Source organism: Pteropus alecto, unplaced genomic scaffold (genome assembly GCF_000325575.1).
Source record: "Pteropus alecto unplaced genomic scaffold, ASM32557v1 scaffold68, whole genome shotgun sequence".
Classification (NCBI taxonomy): domain Eukaryota; kingdom Metazoa; phylum Chordata; class Mammalia; order Chiroptera; family Pteropodidae; genus Pteropus; species Pteropus alecto.
The window spans coordinates 8,931,326-8,958,632 of record NW_006441386.1 but is presented as its reverse complement, the minus strand read 5'-3'; the positions used below and the strand labels follow the sequence as shown (position 1 = coordinate 8,958,632).

General features: G+C 52.1%; 3 protein-coding genes across 8 annotated transcripts; 2 read left to right on the top strand and 1 right to left on the bottom strand.

Annotated features, from left to right (window-relative positions):
- Positions 1-6: 6 nt before the first annotated feature.
- Positions 7-5,858, top strand: PCOLCE (procollagen C-endopeptidase enhancer). The gene is made up of 9 exons (XM_006918617.3): positions 7-502; positions 1,361-1,469; positions 1,904-2,162; positions 3,047-3,171; positions 3,787-3,923; positions 4,218-4,477; positions 4,757-4,834; positions 4,972-5,142; positions 5,285-5,858. The coding sequence occupies exons 1-9, from the start codon at positions 408-410 to the stop codon at positions 5,449-5,451; spliced, it is 1,401 nt and encodes a 466-aa protein (XP_006918679.1). The 5' UTR covers positions 7-407; the 3' UTR covers positions 5,452-5,858.
- A 1,224-nt stretch (positions 5,859-7,082) lies between these two features.
- On the top strand, positions 7,083-9,777 carry MOSPD3 (motile sperm domain containing 3). Of its 6 annotated transcripts, none has more exons than XM_006918613.3 (6): positions 7,083-7,183; positions 7,661-7,928; positions 8,151-8,226; positions 8,443-8,672; positions 9,266-9,430; positions 9,543-9,777. In XM_006918613.3, exons 2-6 carry the CDS (start codon positions 7,724-7,726, stop codon positions 9,572-9,574), a joined length of 708 nt encoding a protein of 235 aa, XP_006918675.1. In that variant the 5' UTR covers positions 7,083-7,183; positions 7,661-7,723; the 3' UTR covers positions 9,575-9,777. The 6 variants fall into 6 exon arrangements, with proteins under 6 accessions (XP_006918675.1, XP_015450098.1, XP_006918676.1 ...); XM_015594612.2 differs by having other exon boundaries at positions 7,087-7,167; XM_006918614.3 differs by having other exon boundaries at positions 7,167-7,254.
- A 3,576-nt stretch (positions 9,778-13,353) lies between these two features.
- TFR2 (transferrin receptor 2) lies at positions 13,354-26,222 on the bottom strand. The gene is made up of 18 exons (XM_006918610.3): positions 26,190-26,222; positions 25,690-25,942; positions 25,403-25,589; positions 21,209-21,349; positions 21,034-21,145; positions 20,830-20,952; positions 20,382-20,498; positions 20,115-20,254; positions 19,622-19,785; positions 18,670-18,789; positions 18,178-18,260; positions 18,031-18,094; positions 17,873-17,940; positions 17,709-17,785; positions 17,529-17,613; positions 17,214-17,441; positions 16,713-16,853; positions 13,354-13,638 (listed from the first exon to the last, which is right to left on the bottom strand). Exons 1-18 carry the CDS (start codon positions 26,220-26,222, stop codon positions 13,354-13,356), a joined length of 2,421 nt encoding a protein of 806 aa, XP_006918672.1.
- Between the last annotated feature and the right edge of the window lie 1,085 nt (positions 26,223-27,307).

Sequence of the window (27,307 nt, the reverse complement as noted above, 5' to 3'; positions counted from 1 at the left end):
AAGATCATGATTGGGCTGGAGAGCCCTTGAGAAAGACCAAAGGCTGTGTTCACAGGATGCTTAGGCACTGGACAGAGAGGGCTTCCAGATGACATTACTTGATGCCTAGATTATGGCAGAGGGTCTGATGCTTCCTCAGCCCTTCATTGCTCCACCCACTCCTTAGATGATAGTTATGTGTCCTGGACCTAGAGAGGCCCCTGGACTCACCACTGTCCCAGCTGTACTCTCCCTGTCCCGCCTTCCCCACCGCCCTCCCCACTGGCCAGTCCCCACGCCCACACACCCGAGGCTGCCTCATCTGGCACTGATTATCCCTGCTGCTGCCGCTGCTGCTGCTGCCGCTGCCGCTGCTAAACTCAGCTGCTGCCTCTGTCTCGAGGACCCCAGCGCCTCTCCCCTCAGCCATGCTGTCTGCTGCCACAACCTCCCTCTTGGGGCCCCTCCTCACTGTCTGGGCCCTGCTGCCTTTCACCCAGGGTCAGAGCCCCAACTATACCAGGTAGGTCTCTCTTAGCACCTTCTAGTTAGCTTGAGTGAGCTTCAGAAGCCAATTCTTGGGGGGTTATGCCTATGGATCTTGTGGATTCTTTTGCTAACATATCACCCCAGAGATCTGCAGCCCCTACCCTTCTCTGGTCCCCAAGTCCCTCCCTCCCTCCTGCAAGACCACTGTCTCCTGCAGGTCACCAAGCGCTCCATTCTTTCAGCCTCTGTCCTCTGCCCTCTATGCCTCCCCAAACACCCAGATTCTTGGCCCCTCATGGAACCTGAGAGCACCAATACCTTGAACTTGCCTGGTAGCTAGACATCTGGATTCCAGGAAGGAATTAGAGATTGTGGGGGGAAACCGGGGCAGTGAATAGGAGACTAGGGAATCAGATACTTTAGTTATCTGGAATAGGGGCAGAGCAAAGCTTGAGAGCTCAGGGAGCCTGGTCTCCCAGTTCAATTTGAGGGCCATCACTGCTGCTTCTCCTTTATCTCTCCGCCCCCTCCCCCGCACCGCCTCGTGGCTGTGTCTACATCTGGAAGTAGTTAGGCGGCTCCTGTCCCGACTGCCTGGCAGGGTGAGGGGGGAGAGTGAGGAAGCAGGGCTGAGGAGGATTCCGGGAATTCCTGTTGGGGTGGGGGTGGGGTTTTTAGGGATAGCCAAGTTGCTGGCCCCACTTTTTCCTCATCTTCTGCAATAGTATTTCCTACCCAATTGCATCCTGGTTGGCTGAGGCCATCCCAGATCCCTTAGGCCTTTCTCCCTCATGCCCCAGGCTTCCCTCCCTGCCCTCCCTATCCTTATTACCCTACCCTAGTCTTGTCTGCTGCTTCCCCACCCATGGCTGACCCCTCTTCTGTCCTCCAGACCCGTGTTCCTGTGTGGAGGGGATGTGACTGGGGAGTCAGGTTACGTGGCAAGTGAGGGTTTTCCCAACCTCTACCCCCCCAGTAAGGAGTGCATCTGGACAATAACGGTGAGAAGGCCCCTCTGGTCACTACCCTCTTGTCAAAGTCTCTAAGGCCTGGATCCAGGCAGCCAAAAGTCCTCCCCCAGCACCACCACTCTCCCTGGGGAAGTCCAAGGCCCCTCCTTTCTGGTCACTGATGGCATCAGTGTCCACAATAATATGTGGCAAGTGTCTTTACTCTTAACCCTTAAAGCCTGCTTCTCCATTCCCAACCTCATTCCTGCCCCCTGTAAGCTCTCCACAGACCTAAGGTCTTGTCTCCTGCACAAGCCACAAGCCTGATACAGAGCCCAGGCCCTCTGCTCTGCATCCTGATGGAATTCCTTCTTGTTCAGGCCCAAGTTTCTGTAGGAAATGCTTGGGTAAAGGGAGGTGCCTGCTGCCTGGGTTATAATATGTGGCCTGACTCTCTGGGTCCCTCCCCCTGCCACTGCAATCAGGTCCCTGAAGGCCAGACTGTATCCCTCTCTTTTCGAGTCTTCGACCTGGAGCTGCACCCTGCCTGTCGTTATGATGCTCTGGAGGTCTTTGCCGGGTCTGGAACCTCGGGCCGGCGTCTCGGACGCTTCTGCGGGACCTTCCGGCCCGCACCCTTAGTCGCCCCTGGCAACCAGGTGACCCTGAGGATGACAGCTGATGAGGGCACAGGAGGACGAGGGTTCCTGCTCTGGTACAGCGGGCGGGCCACCTCAGGCACTGGTGAGACCATCCCTCACCTCCGACTTCCCCCTCTCCGTGCCCCGCCCCGGCGCAGGCCCCGCCCCTAGCCTTAACATCCACCCCAAGATCCTAGGTCCCCCCATTACCTACCTACCTTTCCCTTTTTCCTCACTAACTGCCCCTCCAGTCCCTCCTCCCCGTCTTCTCTCCCCTCTCCCGCTCCCACCCACTCCCTCTTCCAGGCCCCCCCCCAGGCGCGAGGCGGAAATGGGTCACCGACCCACGGGTGGAATGGGCGGCCTGGGGTTACTGGGACGGTGAGTAACTGCCCGCCCCCGTCCGCAATCGGGATCCCTCAGGCGGGAGCGAGGGAGCACCCCTGGGATAGGGGACCATGTTCCCCTGACCTGGAGCCCCCTACACCCAGCCCGGGGCTCCCGATTGCGGTCCCATCACTCTCTCCTGGTGGCAGAAGTCTCCCCTAAAATGTTTAAGGCAGGGACCTCCCCCAAAGGAGTCTAGGGGGCTGTGCCCTAATTTGAGGAGACCCTCACAGTGTGGGGACTTTTCAGCCTGCAAAGGGAACTTCTCTGCCTGGCGGGGGAGATGGGATCTCCTAGGGGAAGAGGAGCTGTGTGGCCGCGGGTCAGGGGCGGGGCAAGAAGGGGCGTGTCCAGCCAATTCCTCCTCCCGCTTCCACCGCCCGCCTGGGCACTTGCGGTCAAAAACTTCCGTGAGCCTCGTTCCTCCAAGTCCCCTCTCTGCTAACCTACCCTCCTCTTTCCTCCTCTTCCTCTTCTTGCCCCCTCATCCTGAGACTCCGACGTCCAAGCTTCCTGCACGAGCTCCCAGCCTAGAGCTCCTCTCAAGCTGACCAAGGGTCTCCACTGCCCCCCACCCCCACTCCTCTCTCCCCTCCCCAGAGCACCAGTTTTGCGGGGGTCGGCTGGAGAAGGCCCAGGGAACTCTGACTACGCCCAACTGGCCCGAGTCCGATTACCCCCCAGGCATCAGCTGTTCCTGGCACATCATCGCGCCCCCAGACCAGGTACAGACTCCCTGCCCGGGCTGCCCTCGGGGACCCAGGCAGCGTCTTCCAGCATGCAGCCAGCAAAGATTTATTGAACATCCACTAAGCCCTGAGTACTAAGCTTGCGCTCGTAGAGAGCAAAAACAGACCCAGCCTGCTTGTGCTCAAACAAAAAAATGTAAAATTACACCTGTGATGAGCGAGGTACATGATGCTGATAAACTGTGTGTGTGTGTGTGTGTGTGTGTGTGTGTGTGTGTGTGTGTGTGTGTGTGAGAGAGAGAGAGAGAGAGAGCGCGAGTTTTGTGTGTGTGTGTGTGTGTGGGTGGGTGGGTGGTGGTCGTGGTGATGGCGAAGTGGATTCTGGGTCTGTTCCTTGAGAATGAGCCAGGACTTGACCTTGCCAACGAAGGCGAAGAACGCCACTGCAGAGTTCTGGTGTGTGTGATCCTCTGAGGTGTGGTGTGAATGCTTTAAGAGGAGGGTGTGAGAGGATGCGGGAGGTGAGTGAGGAGGCTACTGCAAGCATCTAGAGGCAGCTGTAGGTGGAGTAGGTGAGAGGTGCCGAGCTCCTGTGCCCTCGGGCCTGCCAGGGTCCCAACTGTGCAGCCTCCGCCTCTGCCCTGCCACCAGGTAATCTTGCTGACCTTTGGGAAGTTTGATCTGGAGCCCGATACCTACTGCCGCTATGACTCTGTCAGTGTGTTCAACGGACCTGTGAGCAACGACGCCAAGAGGCAGGGGAAGTTCTGCGGTGACACAGTCCCAGGGTGAGGGGGTGGAACCTGGCTGGTTGGCAGGGTTGGGAGTCTCCATCTCCCCAGGTGTAGGAGAAGGAGGACCTCACTGCTGTTGGGAGGGACAGAACTTAGCTCATCTGAATCCCTGAGCCCCAAACCAGTGGGTGGAGCAGGTAGGGTCTGTGGATTCAGAGGCAAGCTGGGCCTGCGGAAGTCAGGAAGCTAATATAGCCAACCAAGGGAAGAAGTTAAAATGCCACCCCCCTGGGTAGGGGCAAGGTGCACAGCCCGCTTGACACCTCCCCTAATGCCCACTACTCGCAGTCCCATCTTCTCCGAAGGAAACGAACTCCTCGTCCAATTCGTCTCGGACCTCAGTGTCACAGCTGATGGCTTCTCAGCCTCCTACAGGACCCTGTCACAGAGCGCCGCTAAAGAAGGGGCTGGAAAGAATGCCCAGCCAGGTCCCCCACTCCTTGGCCCTGGCCCCAAGGCCGGAGCCCCACCCAAAGTCAAGCCTGAGCCCCCACCTACTGAGAAATCAAAAGACTCACTTGAGGCTGAGGCCACCCGGATGGGCCCTGGTAAGTCTGGGAAAGGGGAGGAAGGGGACACAGACTGAGGCAACTGTATCAAAGAGTTCCTTCCTGGGTTCATTTATTCATTCATTCATTTATTCATTCATTCATACAATACTCACTGGTACCACCTCTGTGCTAATGGCTGGTACTAGATGCTGGGACCTAAAGCTGGATAGAACTCTAAACAAGTTCGAATGAATTAAGCCCTTAGGGAGAAAGTGATCCTTCCTACCTGCTAGGTAGGTCACCCTCTACAAACGGTGACCCCCCTCTCCCTCCTAGATGTACCCAGTGTCACCTGCCCAAAGCAGTGCCGGCGGACAGGCACCCTGCAGAGCAACTTCTGTACCAGCAACCTGGGTAAGAAACCTCATCCCTGAGTTCTGCTCATCTAGCTCTTCTAATCTTCCTTCCTGTCCCCAAAGTGCCCCCTTCTTCTAGTTCCAGCCCTGCTCTGGCCTTCTGTCTTCTCACCACTCACCTTTACTCTCCTACAGTGGTAACCGCAACAGTGAAGTCCATGGTTAGGGGCCCAGGGGAGGGGCTAACTGTCACTGTCAATCTCATTGGTGCTTACAAAACTGGAGGCCTGGACCTGCCCTCTCCACCCACTGACACCTCCCTGAAGTTTTACGTGCCCTGCAAGCAGTGCCCCCCCATGAAGAAAGGTAACAAATATGTGAGGAATTGGGGGTGGGGACTTAGCCTCATGGAAATGATAGAGGTGGTAGAATCTGAGGAACTCACATGAGGAGGTACATCTACAAGGTATATAACCTAAGCTTTCAATTCTTCCCTCCCCTCCCCCAGGAACCAGTTATCTGCTAATGGGCCAGGTAGAAGAGAACGGAGGTCCCACCCTTCCTCCGGAGAGCTTTGTGGTTCTCTACCGGCCCAACCAGGACCAGATCCTCACCAACCTCAGCAAAAGAAAGTGCCCCTCCCAGCCTGTTTTGGCTGCTGGGTTGCAGGCCTAAGACCTAAACCAGTCTCTAGCCCCTGGCCCTAGGAACCCACCTTTTATCCAAATAAATGTTCCTTAACTAAGAAGGGGTCATATCTCCATTTCCATGGTTTTGGTGTCCATCTTGGGGATTTCTTTTCATTCATTCATTAAACTCAACAGACATTTACTATACAGAAGAATATTTTAAGAGTGCAAGTCAGATTTTGTCACCCCTTTGCTCAAAACTCTCCTGTATTCTCAACACATACACACACACAATGGCAACTATTTAGAGGTGATGGATATGTTAATGAACTTGACTGTGCTGATTTTTCACGATGTATACAATACCAAAACATCAAGTTGTAGACCTTAAATATATACAATTTTTTATGTCAAAGATATCTCAAAACTGTTAAAAAGAAAAATTTAAAACTCTCCCATTGTTTTCCATTGGTCTCAATAAAATCCAAAGTCCTGTTGTGGGCTTGAAGACTCTAGGTCAGTGATCCCCAACCTTTCTGGCACCAGGGACCGGTGCTCCTATGAGAATCTAACGCCTAATGATCTGAGGTGTAGCTGAGGCAGTGATGCTAGCGCTGGTGAGCAGCTGCAAATACAGATGAAGTTTCTCTCACTGGCCCCCTGCTCACCTCCTGCTGTGCAGCTTCATTCCTAACAGGCCATAGGGCCAGTGCCAGTCCACGGCCTGAGAGCTGGGGACTCCTGCTCTAGGTGATCTGCATCCTCCCTACCACCTCATCTCATCTCTGACTATTGTCTCCATTACGACCACTGTTCCAGTCACACTGGCTTTGCCTGTGCTATTCTTTATACCTGGAATTCTCTTCTATAGATAACTCATGGCTTGCCTCCTAACTTCGATCAGATCTCAGCTCAAAGTTCATCCTACTTACTGTCATTTGTTCATTCCAAAAGGCAGGAATTGTTTTAGGCACCAAAGATATAACAAAGTTCCTGCTCTTGCAGAAAGGAGAGTACATTCTATTGGAGCAGAGAACATATAACATCAAGTAGCTCTTCAAGTGCTATGAAGAATACAAAAGCATGATTAAGATGGCAGACAAAAGGGGATTGTACAGGATGCTCAGGGCAGACTTTCTGATAAGATACTCTGTTTTTGCCCCACTGCTAACCAATTGTGTGGCCTGGGGCGAGATTGTTCACCTTGCTGAGGTTTCCTCAATCTGTAAGATTTGAAGATTCAGCATGATGGCCTAAGTAGCAGGGTTGGTAAATCTTAATTCCCTGTGCAAACGTGAAGGATTTCCGAGTCCCGTGCAGAAAAGAGAGAGAATCAGGATAGGAGCCCTGGGCTGAAACCCAAGTCCAGCTGGGAGCAATCTCCAACTGTACTGTAGAAAACGGCTTTGGTTACTGCAGAGGCTTCTAGGAGAGCCTGGGACCAAAGTTGAGAAAGAGGACTTCTTTGTGGGATGGGATTTTAGCAATATGGGCAGTCTCAGAGAGGGAAAGAAGGAGCAAAGCCCACGCCCAGCCTTGCCCGTGTCTCCCAGGGTAACTCCAGGACTAGAGATCTAGCCAGACACCCGTAAAGTTTTATGTCACTAGTATAAGCCAATCACGTCTTGAAGCGCACCAATCGACGTATACTTACGGCGGAAATGGAGCCGCCCTGGCCAATGACAGAGGTCAAACGGCGGAAGTGCAGAAACGGTCTCTCCGGCAGATGGCAGGCCAGGTCCGGTCATAAATTGATTGGCAGGTGCTGTGACCAGAAAGTGAGCATCGTAGCGCGAGCGGGCGATCGGAGGAGCGCGGGCCCGAGCTCAGGGAGGGGTTGGAAGCATAGGTACAGGTCTCTAGAGAGCAGAAGACGAAAGGCAGCTCCCTAGGAGACCGCTGCGGCAGGCGGAGTCCAGCAGGAGAGAGGGGGCGGAGTCCCAGGGGACGCCCGGAAGTAGGGGAGGCTGGGTGGGACAGGGCTTATGGAGAACGTGAGCTGGGCCTAGAGACAAGGCGGGGGTTGGGAGCCGCAAGGGGCTGGGTTTACGGGGTGGGCGTGACCATCGAGGTGGGGTGAGGGCAGGACCTGAAGGAACCCGGCAGAGCTGGAGAAGGGAAGGGTTTTGGGGCCTGGGCCTGGCCTTCGGGAGCTTCATCAAGTGAGGTTCCGAGGCGGCGGTGGCAGCAGCGCTATTAGTCTAGGCCCTGCCCCACGGTCTCATCCGTTCTCTTTCGTTCCTCTCTCTCCCCAGCTCTAAACCCCAGGCCCTGTCCCCCGAGCTCTGCCCTCGGATGTCCCACCGTCCAGAGCTTGCATGCGCCGCGGGGCGCCCCAGGACCAGGAGCTGGTGGGTCCGGGGGCTCCTGGGCGGGGGTCCCGGGTCGCCTCTCCTTCCTCGGGACCTGTTGTCCCGGTCCTCGTCTTTCCCCCGGATCTAGTATTCAGGGCGGACCAACGGAGCGGACCCAGGCAGCTGCTGACCCTTTATAACCCCACGGGAGCTGCGCTTCGCTTCCGAGGTGAAGGGATGGGCGCCTCATGCTTGAGATCTAGGGGCTGGCGGCAGGGCATTGGGGGCCTGTATGGGCTGAAGGAGTCAGGTGTCCAGACTTGGCAGACTGAAAGAGTTATGTCCAGCCCTGGGGGTAGAAGGCAAGGGGCACTCTAGTGTCCCTTCATGGGAAAGCCTTCTGTAGGGTCTCTGAGACAATAGTAGGGCTTTTTGTACCTTTATCTCCCAGTTCTGTGCACAGCACCTGCCAAATACACAGTATTTGACTCAGAAGGATATGTGAAGCCTCAGTCCTGCATTGACATGTAAGTTAGAAGGGCGAGGAGGATGGGTCACTGCCACCTTTCTCTGAATAACTGTTCTGTGGTCTTAGGTCTCAGACCTGGACCTCTTCAACCTGTTTTCCCTACTCTCTGGCTGCGACCCTATGGGAAAGTTTCCTAGGAGGGTGGGGCCAGGATTCACTTGGATCACTGCCTCTCACTTCCTCTCAATGGGCCTCTCTTCTATCTTGGGACCAGTGTGATTCGCCACGTGGCCCCCATTCCCAGCCATTATGATGTCCAGGACCGCTTCCGCATTGAGCTGTCTGAGGAGGGAGCTGAGGGCCGAGTGGTGGGGCGCAAAGACATCACTTCGGTTCTGAGGGCCCCAGCATACCCCCTTGAACTTCAGGGACTGTCCGACCCAACACCCCACCCAGGGCCCTCTTCCTGGACAGCACCACCCACGGCCAGACACCTCCCGGAAAGTGAGTTGGAGGATGGGAATTCTTGAGTTCCATAGTGATGGAGGACCTGGAATTACCCTAGAGATGAACTTAGTTGGAGTTGAAGGGGTCTTCTGGTTCAGTCTTTTGCTGTTTGGTAGAAGTGTTCCTAGGAGTTGAGATTTTTTTATCAAGCTAGGGAAAAGCAGATTTTGCAATTTCCCTGGTTCCTGGCTTCTACTTAGGTGGAAAAGTTCTTCCTTAGCTCTAACTTCTGTACTTCCTATCATGTGCCAGCTCGGTTCAGTTCAATAAGAAACCTGTACTGAGCAATTAATGCTTGCTATACCAAGTTGTGTGCTGGGCCTGGGAGGTGGAGGTCCCTGCCTGACAGACAGATACACAGAAGCCAGTAATCAGGCAGAGTGAAAAGAGAAAAGGAATGCTGAGAAACCAGAGAAGGAGAGTTTCTTGCAGCTATGGGGACAGAGGCTCCAGGGAGGAGGGGGCACTTGCTATCTGCCTGTGGAGGGCAATAAAAAGTGGATACACCTTCCATCTTCAGCCTCCGCCCTGAAGGACCTTGGGTTGGGTAGGAATGGAGGCTGGAGCCTCTGATGAGCCTTGTTTCCCAGAATCCCACTCACAGCTGGCCACCAGCTCCTTCCTCCTCTTCTTGTTGACGGGCATAGTCTCGGTGGCCTTCCTGCTGCTCCCGCTCCAGGAGGAACTCGGCAGCCAGCTGCCCCAAATCCTGCACGTCTCCCTTGGTCAAAAGTTGGTGGCAGCCTACGTCTTGGGTGAGCACAGTAGTGGCGAGGGGAGCCAGGCCCCAGAGATGGGGTAGGGAAGAGGCTTCCAGAGCCCCAGCGCTGCTCATATGATCTTGCTCTTTCTTTTCCCCTTCTCCAGGCCTTCTCACCATGGTCTTCCTCCGGACCTGACCTCCCTGCTCAACCTCCACCCCTCTCCTGGGGCAGGGATGTGGAAGTGAGACAGCCACTGTGATGCTCATACCTTGCCTCGGCTCCCACTCCCTCCCTTCTTCCTGCCCACTCCCCTTGTACCCCCAGCAAAAAATACCCAGGGATTTGTATTCATTTTCCAAGTTGAATAAAATAAATTTGTAAAATTAAACAGAAATATAGGAACATGCCCCTTTCTTCCTACTTTTTTCCCTCCAGTTCTTCCTATTCTCATTCCCAGGGGATCCAGGTGCCTGGGCCAGTGAAGAGTTCCAGTGAGGATTTAGAAGAGCTGGATTCTACTCCCAGGGCTGCATGAAAAAAAAAAACAACAACAACTGTGGTCTTGAGCAAGTCCTTTAATTTGCGCTTCAGTTTCTACCTCCTAAATGAGGGAATTGGGAAAGTTGATTCTTTTTTTTCTTACTCATCCCTCCACCACTCCTTTGGCAACTGTTCTCTGTATCTTCTGGGTCTGTTTCTGTTTGGTTTTTTTATTCGTTTGTTTTGTTTTTTAGATTTCACATATAAGTGAAATACATTATTTGTCTTTGACTCATTTCACTTAGCATAATGCCTTCTGTGTCCATCCATATTGTCACAAATGGCAAGATTTCATTTTTTTTTTATGGCTGAATAATCTTCGTGTGTGTGTGTGTTTTGATTAGAGACAAAAATCAGGAAGATAATGTTGTTAAAACAGACTCAGTCTGTTATGCTCCTGGAAGGTTATCAGTTGTTCCAGCTTTACTTAGGGGCCTTGGGAGCTGCCCCAGTGCCCAGAAAGTCTTGTCCCTTCCACCCCAGAGCTGGCTCCAGTGGGATGTGATCTCGATGTATGCAGAGAATGGTTCTGCAGCCTGTATCAGGGAGTATGGGGAGGGCTCTCACTATGGCCCAGAGAACTCACCAAATTACATGTGTATGAGTGATAACCATTCATATTGCACTGTCTGTGCCCAGGTCCCCAAAATGCATTTGAGGTATCACACACTAATGATCATGCTGGTATTTACTGTGAAAAAGCCGTGTTGCCAGTGAGATCAAGAAGACTTTCCGGGACACAGCTATAGGCATGGGAGGGGCTTAGGACAGACTTTTAATGTAAATTTTTTTAGAAAACAATACTGAGATTGCAGCAGTTGCAATGAGTACATATTAGTTCCCTGTGGCTGCTCTAACAATTTATCACAAACTTCATAGTTTAAAACAACATAAATTAATTCTAAAGTTCTGGGGGGTGAGAGATCTAAAATGAGTCTTGTGGGGATAAAATCAAGGTGTCAGCTGGGCTTCATTCCTTCTGGAGGCACCAGGGGAGGATGTTTCTTTGCCTTTTCTAGCTTCTAGAGGCCATCTGCATTTCTTGGCTTGTGGCCCCTTCCTCCATTTTTCAAGCTAAGAGTGGAAATAACAAACGAATGTTGTTTAAAAAAAAAGAAAAAGAAAGTAAAAGCCAGGATTTAGCATTGACAAATCTCTCTCTGACTCTGACCCTCTGTTTCTGTTGTCACATCTTTCTCTATCTCTGTTCTTTCTGCTTCCTTTTATAAGGACCGTAGTGATTACATTGTCCTCCCTCCTCCAACCCAGGATAACTTCCCTGTGTTAGTTTGCTAGGCTGCCATAGACTGGGTGGCTTAAACAACAGAAATTTATTTCTTCACAGTTCTGGAAGCTAGATGTTCCAGATCAAGCGTTTGACAGATTTGGTTTCTCCTGAAGCTTCTTCCCTTGGTTTGCAGACAATCACCTTCTTGCTGTGTCCTCCCACAGTGTTTCCTCTGTGTGTGAGCATCCCTGGTGTCTATGTGTCCAGTTTCCTCTTCTTATAAAGACACCTGTCAGATTGGATTAGGGCCCACTTTAATGGCCTCATTTTAACTCAATTACCTCCTTAAAGGCCCTGTTTCCAAATACAAACACATTCTGAGGCACTGGGAATTAGGGCTTCAACGTATAGATTTGGGGGACACACAGTTCAGCCCATAACACCCATCTCAAGATCCTCAATTTAATCATACCTGCAAAATCCTTTGTTGTGTAAGGTAACATTCATTCACAGTTTTTAGGGATTAGGATGTAGACCTGTTTGTCCAGACCATTATTCTGTCTACTACTGGGAGCAAATGGACAAGGTGAAGAGGGCTTAGAAGCCACTCTGGAAAACTTATTCTGGACTTGTGTCAGGTAAGCAAGTAGTTGAGAAGGGTTCTGACCCCGGTCAGTCTCCTGAGATCCCACCAAGTCAGGCTCAGAGGCTAAGGAGGGGGTAGTTTCATCCTAGAACCCCAGGGACTGGGACATCCCAAACCATAGACTAAGAGGCTTTCATGTCCCACAACCTGAGGAGCTGCGTAGGACCTCTCACTCCATACTGGGAATAAGAGAAGACAAAAGAACCTGAAGGCAGGCCCTGGGATTTCCGCAGCTGCCCTGAGAATGAGAAGCAGGGCTACAGCCTTCTGAGACCAAGATGAAATATAAAGTGGTACAAGCTATCTTTGTAATTCCTTACCCTTTGGCAGCTTCCAGCTCGTGGGATAAAGATTGGCCAAAGGGGACCCTGGCAGGAGAGGTCCCAGACTGGGCTAACAGGTGTGTGACCCCTGCAGTCTCACAGGGCCCTATGCTCAGAAGGGGGTCCTATGTTTGCGGTTAGGGGTTTGTGGTCACTGTCTAAAAATTCTTAAGAATTATATCTTTGAATTTATGTTTTGGAAATGCAGTCCGATGGAACAGTGGAGCATGTGCTGCGAGTCCTGCCTCCCTCGAATGGGTTATCCCCTGCCGGCATTCTGGTCCTATCCAGTGACAGCTGCCGCCCTCCTTCCCCCGCAGGAATCTGGGTGCAGAAACAGGGAGGGTCCAGGTCTAGGTGCAGGTCTGGGTCAGGGTTGGATACATCTGTACCAAGTTGTGGGGCAGAACTCTGGGTGCCTATGGGGATCTGCCCCAGACCATTTCCCTCTTAGGGACCTGGACATTAAATAGAAAATGAAAAACCACCATGACAGACTGAGCAACTGTGGAAGAAAAAAATCTTTGTTCTTGTTTTTTGAATAAAAGGTCCTGCATTTTCATTTTGCACCAGGCCTTAAAAATTATGTAGCTGTCCCTGGTCTCAGGAGAAGTTACAGAGCCAGCTCCCCACTCTATGGTGGATTTTGAAGGGTCCTCCTAATTTCCTTAGGCAATTTCCTTCCTTAGGTAATGAAACAGCTCAGTTTTCCCCATGGAGACAGCATTCTCAATTGCATCCTCTCTGGCCCCTTCTGCTCAACTTCTCCCTAGGTCTCAACTGAGGGATGGTTGGGTGGGATGTAGGTGAGGAAGTATAAAGGTGGCTATAAACAACAGATGCCTAGGTGGTTTATTGAAGTCCAAATCCCAGCCCCTCCTACCACAGGCCACGTGTGGGCCATAAAGCTATGGTCCCAGGCATCTCTCTCACCAAGAGAGATGGCCAGGTCCCGGGATCTAGGAAACCTTCTGGGGTGGTCTCTAGCAGCTGCTGCTCTCTGATTAGCTGACAGTACACAGTCCATTATGGAAGGCACTGCTCACCTGCTTCTACACTGTAGGATCAGGGGTTTGTGGATGTTTACAGTGGGCCCTAGGGAGAGCAGGTAAGGGCTAATTAGAAATCTGTCAGCAATAAGAGGTGGTACACATCACCCAGTAATCACTCAAGTGGGGAGAGCAGGAGCTGTCAGGCAAGAGCAGGGGCATATGACCCCCACCCCCACCCACGGGCCTCAGAAGTTGTTATCGATGTTCCAGACATCCCCACTCAGTGCGTTGGCAGCCCCTTGCAGTGTCCAGGTGAGCAGGGCCAGCTGGCGTCGGAAGCGGCTCTCCTGGAAGCCAAGGCCGGGTGCCACCCCGGAGGAGGCAACCTCCAGAGCCCCAGAGCCACTGGAGCGCAGCAGCCGCACGTGGTCAAGCAGGGCACCCAGCGTGTGGTCTCCACAGCCCAGGAAGATGTGGCGGAATGGGGAGTCAGCCGGTGACACGTACTGGGATAGGAAGTAGAACTCCACCTGTGCAAAGCGGGAGATCAGGTCGGGGTTGGAGCTCTGCTTCAGAGCAAAGGCCTGAACAATTCTAAACTGAAGTTGGAATCTACCACGGGCTTAATAAATATGGTGAGCAGCTTCTTTAAGGCCCACCTCCCTTTGGCTACCCGATCAGGAAATGCCACTCTGTGACACCACCGGTAGCTAAGGAGGACGCACCTTCCCACTTGTTTTGGGTTGGATCCCTTTCTTTCCATCCCTTGAACCTCCAAGCCTGCATCTAGGTCTCCCCAGCCTTCCCTCTTTATCATTCATTTCCCTCTCCAAAGCCTCAAAGAACAGTATATCATCCTGTTGTTCCTTACTTTCCCATACCCCAGTCATTCTACCCCACTTTCACCAATGTCCACAGCTCAGAGTCAAAGGTCAAGGGGACAGCCTAGCCCTAATGAAGTACCTGACTCTCCATCCTTACCCTCTGACACAGATACTGTTTGTCTTTCCTGTGATGGCCTTGCTCTTAGCCCAGTTCTCCTCCCACTCTTCTGCCTGCCTTTCTGGTTCCTTCTGCTCTCACTTGTGGGCAGGCCCAAGGTTCAACTTCTACCTTCTGCTCTTCTTTTTATTTACAATCCACTGATTGTCAACCCTGGCTGAAAATTAGAATCACTAGAGAAAGGTTTTTAAATTACCATTGCTTGGACACCACCCAAGCAAAACCAGAACCTCTAGGGGTGCTCTCATACACTCATATCTTTTTAAAGCCTGTTATTCATTCAAAGAGCTCATCCATGCCCCTAACTTTAACTAGAACCTCGTGGGGATAGTTGCCAAATCTACTCAACAAATCATCCACTAGAATCCTGCCCTCCAGCCTTCTGGGCCTCCCCTGGGATAGGAGGCACCTGGGTACAGCCTCACACACACATGTGGGCACCAACTTCTTCCAAAACCTGACCCTCATACCCACATTTCCTCATGAACACCACTGTCTTCCCCAGGTGCCATGCTCTTAACCTTGAAGGTAAGTATGAGTAAGGTGAGCATAGACTTTGTGGTCAGACTGCCTTGGTTTCTAATTTTAGCTCCATTGCTTACTGTGATCTTGGATGCATTACCCTGCCCACCTGAGCCTCAGTTTCTGCATATGATACTAGCAACCTCACAGGACTGGGGAGAGTTCTGTGAGAAAGTGAAATAAAGCCTTAGCACATGGTAGCCCTCAAGAAATGGCAGCTGCTATGATTATTCTCTCCCTCTTTTCTCAACACCCAGTCTGTCCATTTTCCTTCCAAATGTCTTATACCAGTATGGTCCCCTCACTCACAGGTGGCATATGCGCCATCTACCACCTTCACCCAGAGCTCAGTTATTATTAATTTCATTCTCTTTTCACGCCATTTACATTCTGGCCAAATCCTTCCTAAAACTCCACTTTGCTGATATCATCACCTCCCGGCTCAAATTTCCTAATTTCCTTGATACCCAGACCCTAAAAATTCATATTTCTTATCCTGGCATTCAAGGCTCACCATAGTTGGTTCCTAACTCTCTATTTGGTGCTCCTCTCCCCTCAGCTTTTCCATAGGGCCTCTGTCCAGCTCTGCTGGTCCACACTCTGCTGACAAGGAGAATCACTGCCCCATCCTTATTCTGGGGCTCTCCACCCTAAAATGTCCTCTTTCTTTGCACCAACTCAAGTTCTGTTTGTTGTTCAAAACCCATGTCCCAGTCTGAGGCAGGGGTTAGCAAATTTTCTGCAAAAAGCCAGATAGTAAATATTTTAGGCTTCTTAGGCCATACTGTTTCTATTGCAACTACTCAACTTTGCTGCTGTAGCACAAAAGCAGCTTAGACAATATGAAAACCAATGAGCATGGCTGTGCTGCGATAAAACTTTATTTACAAAAACATAAGGCAGGCCAAATTTGGCCTACTGGCTGTAGTGTACTAACCCCTGGTCTACACAAAGTTCCCTGGGTCTGGCCCAGCCCTATGTTGCAGGTTCTGAAGTCCTGAGTCTTTTCCTCTCCAGCCTGAGTCTGAATCATTATCTTACAGCCAGAAGCCCTTATCCCTTGCGGGGGGAACTTCAGATCTGTGAATGAGAATGAACCATGCTTGGTATCTCAGGTATCTCATTGGAGGGGACAAAGGGAAGGGCGGGGGGAGGAGAGATCTGGAATTGGGGGGAGGAAGAAGAGGATAATGGATAATGAGGAGAGAACAATGAGAGAGACCAGGAGAAAGAAAGAGCAAGAGGGATGAAAGAGCAAGAGGGACGGGTTTGTGAACAGAAGGAAGGAATGAGTGATGTGAAGGGAAATGGGCAGGGATCCAAGCAGGAAAAAAGAAAGAAGAAAGAACACGAACTTGCAAGGGGCAGACGTGTTCTCCCAAAACTGTGGGTGCATACACTATAGGTTCCTTAGTCACCCCACACTCACTGAGGATGGTCCTGCTTTTAATTTGCTCTATAGACTTTTTCCCATGACAACAGTCCATACCCATCCATTTCTTGAGATCAAAGGATTACAGAGTCGAGTTCTTGGGGTGAGGAACGGGAAGGAAGCGGAGGGGAACGGGATATGGGGTACAGGCTGCAAAGTATTAAGGAGGAGTGACTGGTGAGGAAATAAGATCTAGTATAACTTTCATGTGACAGCTCTTCCATGCAGCCTGTCCGGGTTTCACTCATCTCGTTACCAGAGGGAAGAGAGTTCTCCACGCTCTGAATTTCTTAAGCTTTTTGCACCTCACAGGCCATAGCTCTGTGCCTCTTGTCCCGTGGACCATCGTGGACATGCTTTTGCTCTCTAGAGGGGTGAGTAGGCAGTGTGTGTGTGTGCAGGGCGGGGGGAGGTTCCCAGCTCTGCCCCGCGTTGACTGGACGACTGTGGCCAAGGGACTGGCCCTCCTTGTCCATTACATCGCTTTGTGGGGCCTGCCTCAGTGGTTGCTCCAGCTTGGCCAGTCTGTGAGCACTGTGCATTCAGGACTTGGAACGCTCGCAGAACAAGTACGGACGGAAAGTGGTAAGAGAAGTCGGAACAAATGCAGAGGGGCCAAGCAGAGAGAGAGGAGGGGCGGAGCCTCACCCGCATGATGCGCACATTGTACATGCGCGTCAGTCTCTCATCGCTCTCCTCAGAGCTGTAGATCTCCTTCCGCAGCTTCTCCGCCGCCCGGATGTAGTCCCCCCGAGCCGAGTACACCCACTGGAGGGTCAGCCCACGGGCCTGAGGGCGGAGGCGCGGGCTGGGGCCGGCGTCAGGGGCCAGGACCCAGCCTAGAATGGAGGTCAAGGGGCTGGAGGACGGGGCTCAACCCCGGGCCTGGCAGGAATTGGGAGGTATAGGGGAACAGATGGGGGCATATTGAAGGGAGAGAGATCTGTGTGATTGGGGGGAGGCAAAACCCGAGAGTTTGGGAGGGGCTTACATGACTGGGGCAGGAGTAAAGTGGCAGGTTGCCAGAGGGAACCTAGACCCCAAGGAGGGTAGGGGGAAGAGGGATCAGACCCCCTGGCCCAGACAGCACTTTAAGAGTATATAGAACCCCCACCCCCAGAAGCCGTGAGCGGGGTTGGTATCTTGGACCTTGAGGTCCCCGGAGAACTCATTGAGGCTGCCGATGTGCCTGAGGACGACGTCTCCATAGCGGCCGAAGTCAAGGGGCAGGAGGTGATCATGGCTAAGCCGGATGAGGAGCTGTCCTGCGAGCTGGGCCACAGCCAGAGCTACCGCGGGCAAGCGACCCCGCAGCATCTTGTGCAGGTTCTCATATGTGTCGTCTTTCGTGTGCAGGAACGGATATACCTGGCCATCCTGCCGGAACAGGGGGTGCTGGTGCAGGGTCATGGTGCAGACAGGCTGAGGGGCTGCTGCTCTCGGGTGGGGGGCAGGGAGTCTCACCTCCACGAAGGAGAACTCAACAGCAGGGACCCCCGCAAAGGCTGTGAAGGAATATGCACTGCTGTCCATGGGAAGCGGCCGGATCCTGGGGGTGGGGGAGGCAGGTTACAGTGCTTTGTGGGTTCGGGCTTCCCCCACATCATCCCAAGCTTTCTCCACTCCCTGATTGTCTTAACGTACACTTCTGCATCCCAGCTGTGATTGTTGAATGCCACTTGCTCGTAAAGGGTCTGACCACTGCGGTTAGGAGAGTCCACCTGGGGGCAGGATAGGAGGCATAGTCAAGCTCTGGCCACACACATCCCCAGCTTCCCTCCATACCTTGCTCCTGGCTGGACTCTTGCCTGCTTCAGTATGTTCTCAATGAGGCTGATTAGAAGGGGACTAGTTTTGGCATGGAACTTGTCATCCCCTGCAGAAAGGGACACCAGGCTCAGGGCTCCATTCCAAGGGCAGGGGTGTACCTGAGGAGGCCCCGGGTGGTGGCATTGCCCCTGCTCACCGAGCACAGCGTTGTCCAGGCTCACATAGACTACAGCTTTGAGGTGCAGCAGGCTGAGGTAGCCCTGTGGATGAGGGGTATGGAATATGAACCCCCCCACACACACTTCTCCCTACTGCCTGGCTGCATGCCCAGACCCCATATTACCTCTAGCCATTCCGTGGAGCCCACACTCCCAAAGTCACCTCCATCCCAGCTGATGAAGAGAAGACTTCTACGGGGCTGGAAGCCTGGGTACAGAAGAGGGAGGGAGGGGCTCAGCTGAAGGCCAAACAAAGACACCCCCCTCTTTGTCTTCTTCTGTCCTGGTCCCCTGGTGCCTCTCCTTCCCTCTCATCGAGCACCCAACCAAGTCCATCGCACCTGGGTCTACCCTGACTCAACTCTAACAGAGATGGAAGTGGCTTCCATATGGAATCTCCTGCTTAATCTACACTCCAACCATGGACTGTTACTACTTTTATGTTTATATGAGGAAATGGAAATATAGTCACTAGCCCAGGCCCATGCAGCTAGGAGGTGAGTGGCCAGGTTTGGAGGCCAGGTCTGAATGGCCACCCTCACTGCTCCTAACTGCCTCTCTGCCCCATCCTGACTCAGGCCACAGCCTTGGCTGCCCGGCCTAGGCCCTGACCTTACCATTGCTCACCATGGAGGAAAAGGTCCGCACCAGCTCCAGCAGTATGGCAGTCCCCACGGCGGACTTGGCTGCTCCAGGGCCCCATGCATCCCTCTGGGCCCCAATGACAACATAGTGATCTGGAGGAAGGGATGTTTGGGGTCCACTTCTTATACTGGCAGTACCCAGAGGCCTCTCCCTCCACCCTGGGAGAGCAGGTGCTCACAGGGCCTCACCACTATTTCTCCAGAACCTCAAGCGGTCTCCATCTCTCAGCCTCTCACATCTCTGCAACTCCTGCTGTCCCTAAAGAGAGTGCCTCTCTCCTACCTTTGCCCATGCCAGTATGGCCTGTTCCTTCCGTAGAGTGCTTGAGGTTATTTTGGACTCCATTACCTCCCAGGTTGACCATGTCCTGCTTTTCACCAGGTCCTGACAGGTTTTCCCCTTTTGAATCTCTCTCTGCCCCTTTCCCACCCATACTCCTACCACTCGCATCTTCATCTGAGCCTCATCACAGGCTTCCCTGTGCCTCTTAGTGCTTATAGGTACCATACTCTTCTTCCCAAGCTACTCTCATGACCCTACTCTTCCGCTCAAGAACCCACTTTGATTCCTCACTGCTATCCACACCTAGTTATGCTTGAAAGGCTCATCTACCTGATCTGACCTCTTTTTCATGTTATAACATCACCCAACTTACGCTTGCTAACCTCCAGTGCTAGACAATTCTTTACTGCACAAAATGGCTCATTCTGTCTCTGGGCACTTTGCACCTTGAGATCTCACTGCCGCCCCCCCACCCCCATAGTCTCAGTTCAGCCCCAATTTGCCAGCCTTTCTCCCTGCTAGCCCCTACTCTACCCTCCACTTCAGCCAAAGATGCCTCCCTCCTCTGGGCACTACTCTGGCCCACTCTTCTAGGCCTCCTGCTCCAGCCTCATATCCCACAAGTTATGCAAGCAAACACACCTGGTTCGGAGCGGCCTTCAATGCAGCCAAAGATGTTGCTGATGGGAGTGGAGGCTTTGTGGTTGTTGACCCCTAGGCGCAGGCCTGGCCCAGGGCCCAGGCGATAAGGGGAGGCTGGGAGCCATCCCTGCCATTCCTGGGGTGTCACAGGACCTTCGAGCTTCCTAGAGAGAGGTGGGAAAGAAAGGGTTGGAAGTAGCAGAGGGGTCAGGCTACAGAAGAGCCCAAAGTCCCCTCTTCACTCTCTCTCCCACCCTCTGCCTATTGCTTTTTGCCTTGGACAGTTGTGCTGGCTGTGTCCTGCTCAAGGATGACCAGTAAAGGTGAGTGTGATATCTAGCAGCAGCTCCACTCATCAAACAATGGGCCCTGGCAAGAGACTCTGCTCTCCCAGAAGAGCCATCTTTTCTAGTTCACCCAAAGGCACCATATGGACAAGCTGCGCCCTGCTCCTCTTGCCTCGTCCTCTCCTGGTCCCCATACGCCCGCTCACCTCAGCAGGATGGAGGCAGTGTCGGCACTGATAGGCTGGGCTGGGATGCTTGGGAGGCCCGAGGACTGAACTGGAGGGAACTGGGTTTGATTGAAGGAAGGGAAGCCAGGTGTGTAGGGGTCCCCAGTTCCCAGGTGCACCTGTGAGGAGAGGGGTACCCACTGAAACTGTGAACTGGACTCCCAGAAAGAGCATGCTAGCCTCATGTGGGTCAAGGAGATGCAGCCCAGGGACCCTAGGAAGGCACTACTAGCTCCCCCAACTCACATGTCCGTACACAGCTCGGTGGCTGGACAGGCCTGGTTTGTGTGGGTCCTGGGAGAAGTCTGCTGGGTCAGGATATATTAGCACTCCAAGGGCCCCGAATTCCTGGGCACTGGCCACCTGGGGAAAGGAGGAGCTAAAGGACTCTTTCTCCCAGAGAAAACTGATTTATAAAAGCAAGAGAAACAAATAAAAGTGAAATGACATGGCCTCTGATCTGCAATTGTGGATCCACAGAGAGATGTGGGCAGTACCTGGCCCTCATCTTCCTGCTCTCCTGCAGTGCCTGGGCAGTCTTTCCCGCCAACGTTTTCTTATGACGCATTTGGTTCTTTCTTTTCTCCCTCTGACAGCCTTCTAGACGCTTCCCATTTGCCGCTATCCAATCCAGGGGTTCCCCAGCCCGCACACTGCCCGCTGCGCTTTATCCTTCCCGGTCAGGGACCCTCACCTTCTGGGCAAAGCTGATCACCCCCAAGCGCACCAGCAGGAGGCGCCCGGCCGTCTCCACGCCCCGGGCCCGCAGGTGCTGCAAGTCCTCCCGCCGCCCGTAGTGGGCGTACACCAGCTTTCCCTGAGGATGGAGAAGATTGTCAGATGCTCTCACAGCTTCCCTCCTCCGCCAGGGAAAGGGGACGCGGCAAGAGGCGCTCACCGTGGCGTTGCCGGTGGCGCTGTAGGGACAGTAGACATCGGGGTCCTCCAGCGGCAGCTGCTCCCCGGGCTTTCCGGCCGCATCGACCCAACGCAGGGTATTGGGGTGAGCCCTGAGGAGTGGGGTTGGTGAGCGTCCCCCACCCAGCTCGCCCCCTCGTCCCCCACGTACTCACCGGTCTGGGAACTGCAGGCCCACATAATGCGTGTCGGTCCACACGTGGTCCAGCTTCTGGCGTAAGAGTGCAGCACGGACGTCCTGAGTCAGGGCGGCCATCCCGGCAGAGCCGGCCACCCTTTCTCGAAGGCTGGTTTGCCTGAACGGGGAGAGGTGGGATTGGGGAGCAGGAGGGGAGAGGGGCCTCGACTTCTGGGCGCCTAGAGGAGAGGGAGGGAGGGGGGAAGGATGCCAGAGACGTGGGTCGCCCTGGGCTCCAGGTGGTGAGGAGCTTCTAAGCCTGTCCCTGACCCCGCCATCACCACTCAACTCCTCACCACCAGGACTGTGACTTAAGCATCTCCAGGCCCTCCTTCTGCTTAAAACCTTAGCTTCCAATAGCTAGGGGTCCTGTCCACCATCCCTTAGGTTCTTCCTAGTTCAGGCCAAACTCACCAGTCTACCTACTGCCACCTTCATACATATGCACACTGGCCTGTGCTTTGTCCCAGGCACAAAAAACAAAAACAAAAACAAACAAACAAACAAAAAACCCTTTTCTTTGAAAGGGCTAACTGGGCAGAGGCAAGACCCTCTATCTCCCCCATCCTCCACCTGGGCCTCATAGAGACACCTTACACCAAGGTTCCAGTGGAATTGTTGGAGACCACCCTGTCTTCTTCCATAGCCACTACCTAACTAGTGGGCCTGTTGTCACTTCACTCTCCCTTTTTGTCCATATCACCTCTGCCGCAGCCGCCACCCCCTTCCCCCATGGCCTTCCTGTTAACCTGCTCCACCTGTGCCCCCTCCATGGCAAACAAACTCCTCCCTCCTCAGCATCATTAGTGAATACACCTCCCACCCTTTGCCTTGGTGAAACTCTGCTCTCCCTTGAGAAGCTAGGTCTCCTGTGGGATTCCGAAGGTGGCTCGGGCTCACATACCACCTGGACTTAGAGTGGAGGCATGCTCCTGGCTCCATTCTTCACACTTCTGACCATTTTCCTATAGTAAAACTTTCCTTTGAAGCCTATGCCATCCTGCTCTCACGTCTTCTGTCCCTCCTCACTGCTGTTATCTTCGAGCCATTTGGGCACTTGTCCACTTTCATTGACGACTGTGGCATCTGGCTTATCATTTTTCTTTCCACACCATGGTCCACTAAGCTTCTGCACTGCTTCAAAATCCATATGCATGTGCGCTTTAGTCCCAGCCCCCATCATCTCTGCTCTCATGAGGACTACTGCAATACATGGTCCTAGTGGCTTTCTTAGTATCATTTCTGCTCCTGCCCCAACCAGTCCCCATCCAGGAGCTCGACCATCTGTTTGAAACTGCATTTATCACTGCTTTCATAAAATAGGAGACATACACCGGATCCTGCACAATAGTAAAGAACAATAAACTAGATATATACACTGCAATATAGATCGACCTTGAAAATATTGTTAGGTTAAAAAAAAAAGGTATCAAAATTAAAAGCACACACTAAAGATGGCTATATCTGAATTGTAAGTCTTGGAGTGATTTTTCTTTTTTTTTTACTTATTTGTATTTTTTCATGTTGCTTAAATTTTAAAATAATGAATGTATAGCATTTTATACAAACATGTTATTTAAAAATCTACGTATGCACTAAGACATGACATAAATCACAAAGCCACAGGTGTATTTGAAGGCACACATCAGAAACATTTGAGATCTTGCTTCCTGGCAATTGTCATCAGTTTTGGCTCAAATAAACTGTTATAATTTTTTTTTTAAAGGCACACATCAAACACATTAGATGAGGTGCTTATGGGGAAGGGGAGTGGGGAGGAGTGCTCAAGGATGGGGAAGGAAAACTAGACAGGAAAGCCCTTTCACTTTCATTGACTAGTGAGGCAACTATACTGTGGTCTCAGGAGTATGATCAATTCCATTCTTTTGCACCCAACCTTAAAAAAAAATCCCTCCCCCCGCACATCTGATCACGATACTCTATTATTTGAAACTTCAGTTCTCTCTCTTAGAATAAAATCCAAAGCAGTTCATATAGCCAGTAAGGCCCCTTTTGCCTGAGCCATATCTACCTCAACAGCCACATGAACTTTCTTTCACTTCCTCCAGCAGGCCACCATCTTCCTGCTTCAGACTCTTTGCACATGCTGTTCTCTGGTGTGAAATGCTTTCACCTTCTCTTTGCCTGGTAACCAACTCACCCCTCAGGTCTCAACTTGTCACTTCCTTAAGGAAAACTTCCCAGTCTAAATCAGGTTCCCTGGGTTACAATCATTCCTCACATCCTTTACTTTTCTTTCAAAGCCATGATCCTAGTAATATTCAGTCATGAATGTGAATATTACTTTAGTATTGATTTCCTCCAAAAGACTATCAGCTTCATGAAGGCAAGGTCCAGACAGTTTTATTCTCTCCTATATCACCACCAGATACTTAACCCAGCAACCGCCACATAGTAAGTACTCAAAAATATTTGTTGCATAAATGAATGACCTCATCAATGTCACTTTCAGTCCAGCCACCCACTTTCGTGTCCTCACCCTGGATCTTGTCATTACCCAGAACTCCATCTCTGGAATAATTTATTCATTGAGGATTTACTGAACATTTACTAAGTGCTGGGCACTGTGGTAGGCTCCAGAAACTCCAAGATAAATAGCACACGGTTTATCAGATAAATCTTAAAAGCTCCAGAATCCCACTGAGTAGAGCTTTTCAGGTTCCAGTTTACTCCCTTACCCTCATAAAACCTGCTCTTCAACTGCATTGAGCATTCCAGACTGTCCAATATCTCCAAGCCTATCATCAGCTCCTGGTTTCTCTTCCTTCCCCAACCAACCTAGAGTCGCTTCATTGCTCGCTACCCTCTTGCCTCCCCGCCTTTTGATGGTATCCACAGCACCACATCACCTCTAGACCTGTCAAACCATCTACCTACTCAGCCTGTACCCAGACTTCCAAGTATTGCTCAAGAAAATAAAAAAGCCCTGCATTTCGTTGATATCACAGATTTAAGGTCTTTCAGCAAGGCAGATCCAGCAGTATCAAAAGAGTAATAATATGCCTTGATCAAATTTAGAGTTGATCTCATGAAGAAAAGAAAATCTATTAATACAACTTAGTACATAAAAATGAAAAAAAAAAAAGAACAATTAAGTAATCATCACAGTACATTCTGGGAAACTATTTGAAAAAAAAATCCATAATTGTTCCTTCTTTCCTGATCTTAAAGAAAAAAAAAAAAAATCCCAGTAAGTTAAACGTAGAAGCAAATTTTCTTAATTCACTTTTAAAAAGCTATCCAGAGTCTGCAGTGAAGTTCACATTCAATGACAAAGTATTATAAAAACATTTCTATAAAAGCCAGGAAATAGATAACGATATCTACTGTCACCATTTCCTAAATTCATGTCCTCTCCAATGCAATAAGAAATGAGAGAGCACACCCAGGTTTACCTGCCATGAATTAGAAAGATTTTTCTTGTATTTTGTACCTGTTGTAACTGTTAAAAAAGAAAAAGAATTGACAGAGAAATAAAAGATATCATCATTAGAAAAGAAGCTATGCGTCTTTCACTGTAGCTTAAATGATTTTGTACTTAGAAAACCCAAGAGAATCCAACAAAAAACTATTCCTGACCTAAAAGAGGGCTCTTGGTGGCATGATCTCTTCTGTGGACCTACCTGGCAGCTCCCTCCTAGTAGGGAAGGGTGACCTCATCAGGACAAAAGAAACGCTGGCCTGCTTGTGCTGTGTTGCAGGCCCACACAGTCTGTGTCTGATTGGCTTCTCCACAAATGCACTTCCTTGATTGTTTTGCTGATTTCCTAAAACACCCTCTTTCAGAGCACTCCAGAGCTTTCTGCTGCCACAGGTCAAATTCAAGCTCCTTGGTGTGGCATTCAAGACTTTCAGGGTCTGTCTCACCTCATATCTGGACCCTAGGGTTCTCAGTCAGCTCCCAAATATCGCAAATGTGCCACCCTCAGAGCCTGAGCCCTCTACAGGCTCATCTCAGGAACTTCCCACTCTCCTCTCAGCTCCAATGCCTGCCATCCTTCCCAGAACCATTGAACAGGGGCCAGGGAGGCAGGTGGAAGGACTCAGAAGGGGGACCCCAACACCAGGGTCCTGGGTGAGGAAGAAAAGAGGCAAAGTCTCAATGGATGAGGGTTTTTGAGGGCCAGGAAGGGGACAACGCAATCCTTACCTGATGGTGTCCTCTAGGTTCCCCTCTCCCAGGTGCCGCAGGAACATGGCCTGGAGGTCACTCCAGTATAATGTGCCCTGGTGGGAGTCTGGGCCTGTCTCATAGTTGACATCCTCGCTGACCACCAGCACATCGTCCCCACATGCCTGGCAGGACCCTCGGAAGGCCACATAGCCCAGAAGGAAAGCTAGTGGGTGGCAAAATTGAGATTCTCCTTGTGCCCCCTCTGGACTTTAAAAATCTCCCCCAGCCCAATCCCTTCACTGTGGGTGCCAGATGACTCTCACCCCCGGTGAAGATCAGCAGGGCCATCAAGAATAGGTAGGGAGCGGCTCTTCGTCCAGCTGCTGCCCAGAGTCCAAGGGTTTGCTGCCCTGGTCTAGAGCCATGGGGCTCCGGGCCCCTCAGCTCCATGGGACAGAAGCGAGCTGGTGGCTTGGCCTCCTCCTCTCTGTCTTCCTCTTCCTCTTCCAGGCGCCCCTGCTGGGTGCCTTCCACACGCTTATATATGGTCTGAGAGGGTCGTGGGGACAACCTTTTCTGTGGGGGGTCACAGTGGGCATGAGGTTGGGGAATGAGGTGGGGAACAGGGAGGGATCTGGCAGTAATAGAGTCAGTGACTTTGGGATGTCAAATGAGCACAAGACAAGGGAGAAGGTCCTGAGAGGCGGTCTGGAGGGGAGAGACTGAGGTGGGAAAGGGAGGGGCCCGCCTTGGAGTTTAGGAGGGGCCTGAAGGGACCTGGAGAGGAGACCTAAGGTGTCCCCCTAACCCCACTTAGTCTTACCGCTCCCTGGAGTAGACTCCACAGCTGCTCCATGCTCGTGCCCCTTCTGAGTCCTGCAGGCTGTCCCCCACCCCCAGTGATAAACCGTTTGTGGGAGCCCCTTGAGGGCCCCTTATCAGCCCTGGCAGGCAGCCTGAGCTCAGATGTTCCTTGCACCCCCCCAAGGGTGGGGGCACAGCCCTGGCCTCAGCCCAGCCTTCCAGACATGGCCCCCCAGCCCAGGCTGGAGGACAGGGGGATGTATCCTCCCCTGCCAATCCCTCCACAGTCCCACTCCTGCCCCCTCCCTGCAAAACAATCAATTTTTTGACCTTGGCGCAGACTTTGGACTATGAGTTCCCGTCAGGAGTGGGGGAGGGGGGCTAATGGCTGGGGAGGGTGGAGATAAGGATGCCCCCACCTCCCTTCTGCTTCTACTCCTTCCAGTGTCCTCAAGGACCCCTTTCTAGCTCCCCACCATGAAAACTGCTGCCCCTCCTCATATAGCTTGCAGGCCCAATGCCTAGGCCCTGTAACATATTAGTTGCCCTCCCTGTCTGGATGCCTGCTTCAGTGAGATCCTAAGCTGAAGGTGCCACAGTGGTGTGGCCTGGTTGTTTGGTCTGGTCATGTGGGTGTCTGTCTCATGAGAATCAGGCTGAAATGAACAGGTCTCAGGTCCTACTGGTGCTGGGGAGAGAGGCATGGTGGGAGCACATAGTCAGGCAGGATCAGTGAGCACTCCAGGATGGGAGTCCTGGAGTCAGAGATCTGTGGGTCAAGGCTCACCAGGCATTGGTGGATAGAGTCCTAACCAAGGCGTGGGCAGAGCTGGGTAACCTTGGACAAGTCATGGCCCTCTCTGTGCACCAATGCCTGTTTGGTGACCAAAGGACTTGGACCGCGCAGGTTTCTTCCTCTTTTGGGTCTGGGGGGAACACATCGTGGGCACAAACCGCTAAGTTTTACCTACAATTTCAGACAGGGGGCGCAGGTCCCCAATCCCCGCCAAAGATTGCAGGACTAGTAGCTCTGGAATATGAGGGCTCAGGGACCTCGCGTTGGGATCACCCCTGGGAAACCTCAGCTCCTACCCAAGTAGGGAGAGAAGTTCTGATCTGCTGGGGCACACCTGCCTC

Coding starts and splice junctions, on each gene's coding strand:
- PCOLCE (XM_006918617.3), top strand. CDS start 408: ATGCTGTCTGCTGCCACAACCTCCCTCTTGGGGCCCCTCCTCACTGTC. Junction 1,470..1,903: donor AGTGCATCTGGACAATAACG/GTGAGAAGGCCC, acceptor CACTGCAATCAG/GTCCCTGAAGGCCAGACTGT. Junction 3,172..3,786: donor TCATCGCGCCCCCAGACCAG/GTACAGACTCCC, acceptor CCCTGCCACCAG/GTAATCTTGCTGACCTTTGG.
- MOSPD3 (XM_006918613.3), top strand. CDS start 7,724: ATGCGCCGCGGGGCGCCCCAGGACCAGGAGCTGGTGGGTCCGGGGGCT. Junction 8,673..9,265: donor GGCCAGACACCTCCCGGAAA/GTGAGTTGGAGG, acceptor CTTGTTTCCCAG/AATCCCACTCACAGCTGGCC. Junction 9,431..9,542: donor GGTGGCAGCCTACGTCTTGG/GTGAGCACAGTA, acceptor CCCCTTCTCCAG/GCCTTCTCACCATGGTCTTC.
- TFR2 (XM_006918610.3), bottom strand. CDS start 26,222: ATGGAGCAGCTGTGGAGTCTACTCCAGGGAGCG. Junction 19,786..20,114: donor ACTGCCTCCATCCTGCTGAG/GTGAGCGGGCGT, acceptor ACCTCTCTCTAG/GAAGCTCGAAGGTCCTGTGA. Junction 17,941..18,030: donor CCTGGACAACGCTGTGCTCG/GTGAGCAGGGGC, acceptor CCCTTTCTGCAG/GGGATGACAAGTTCCATGCC.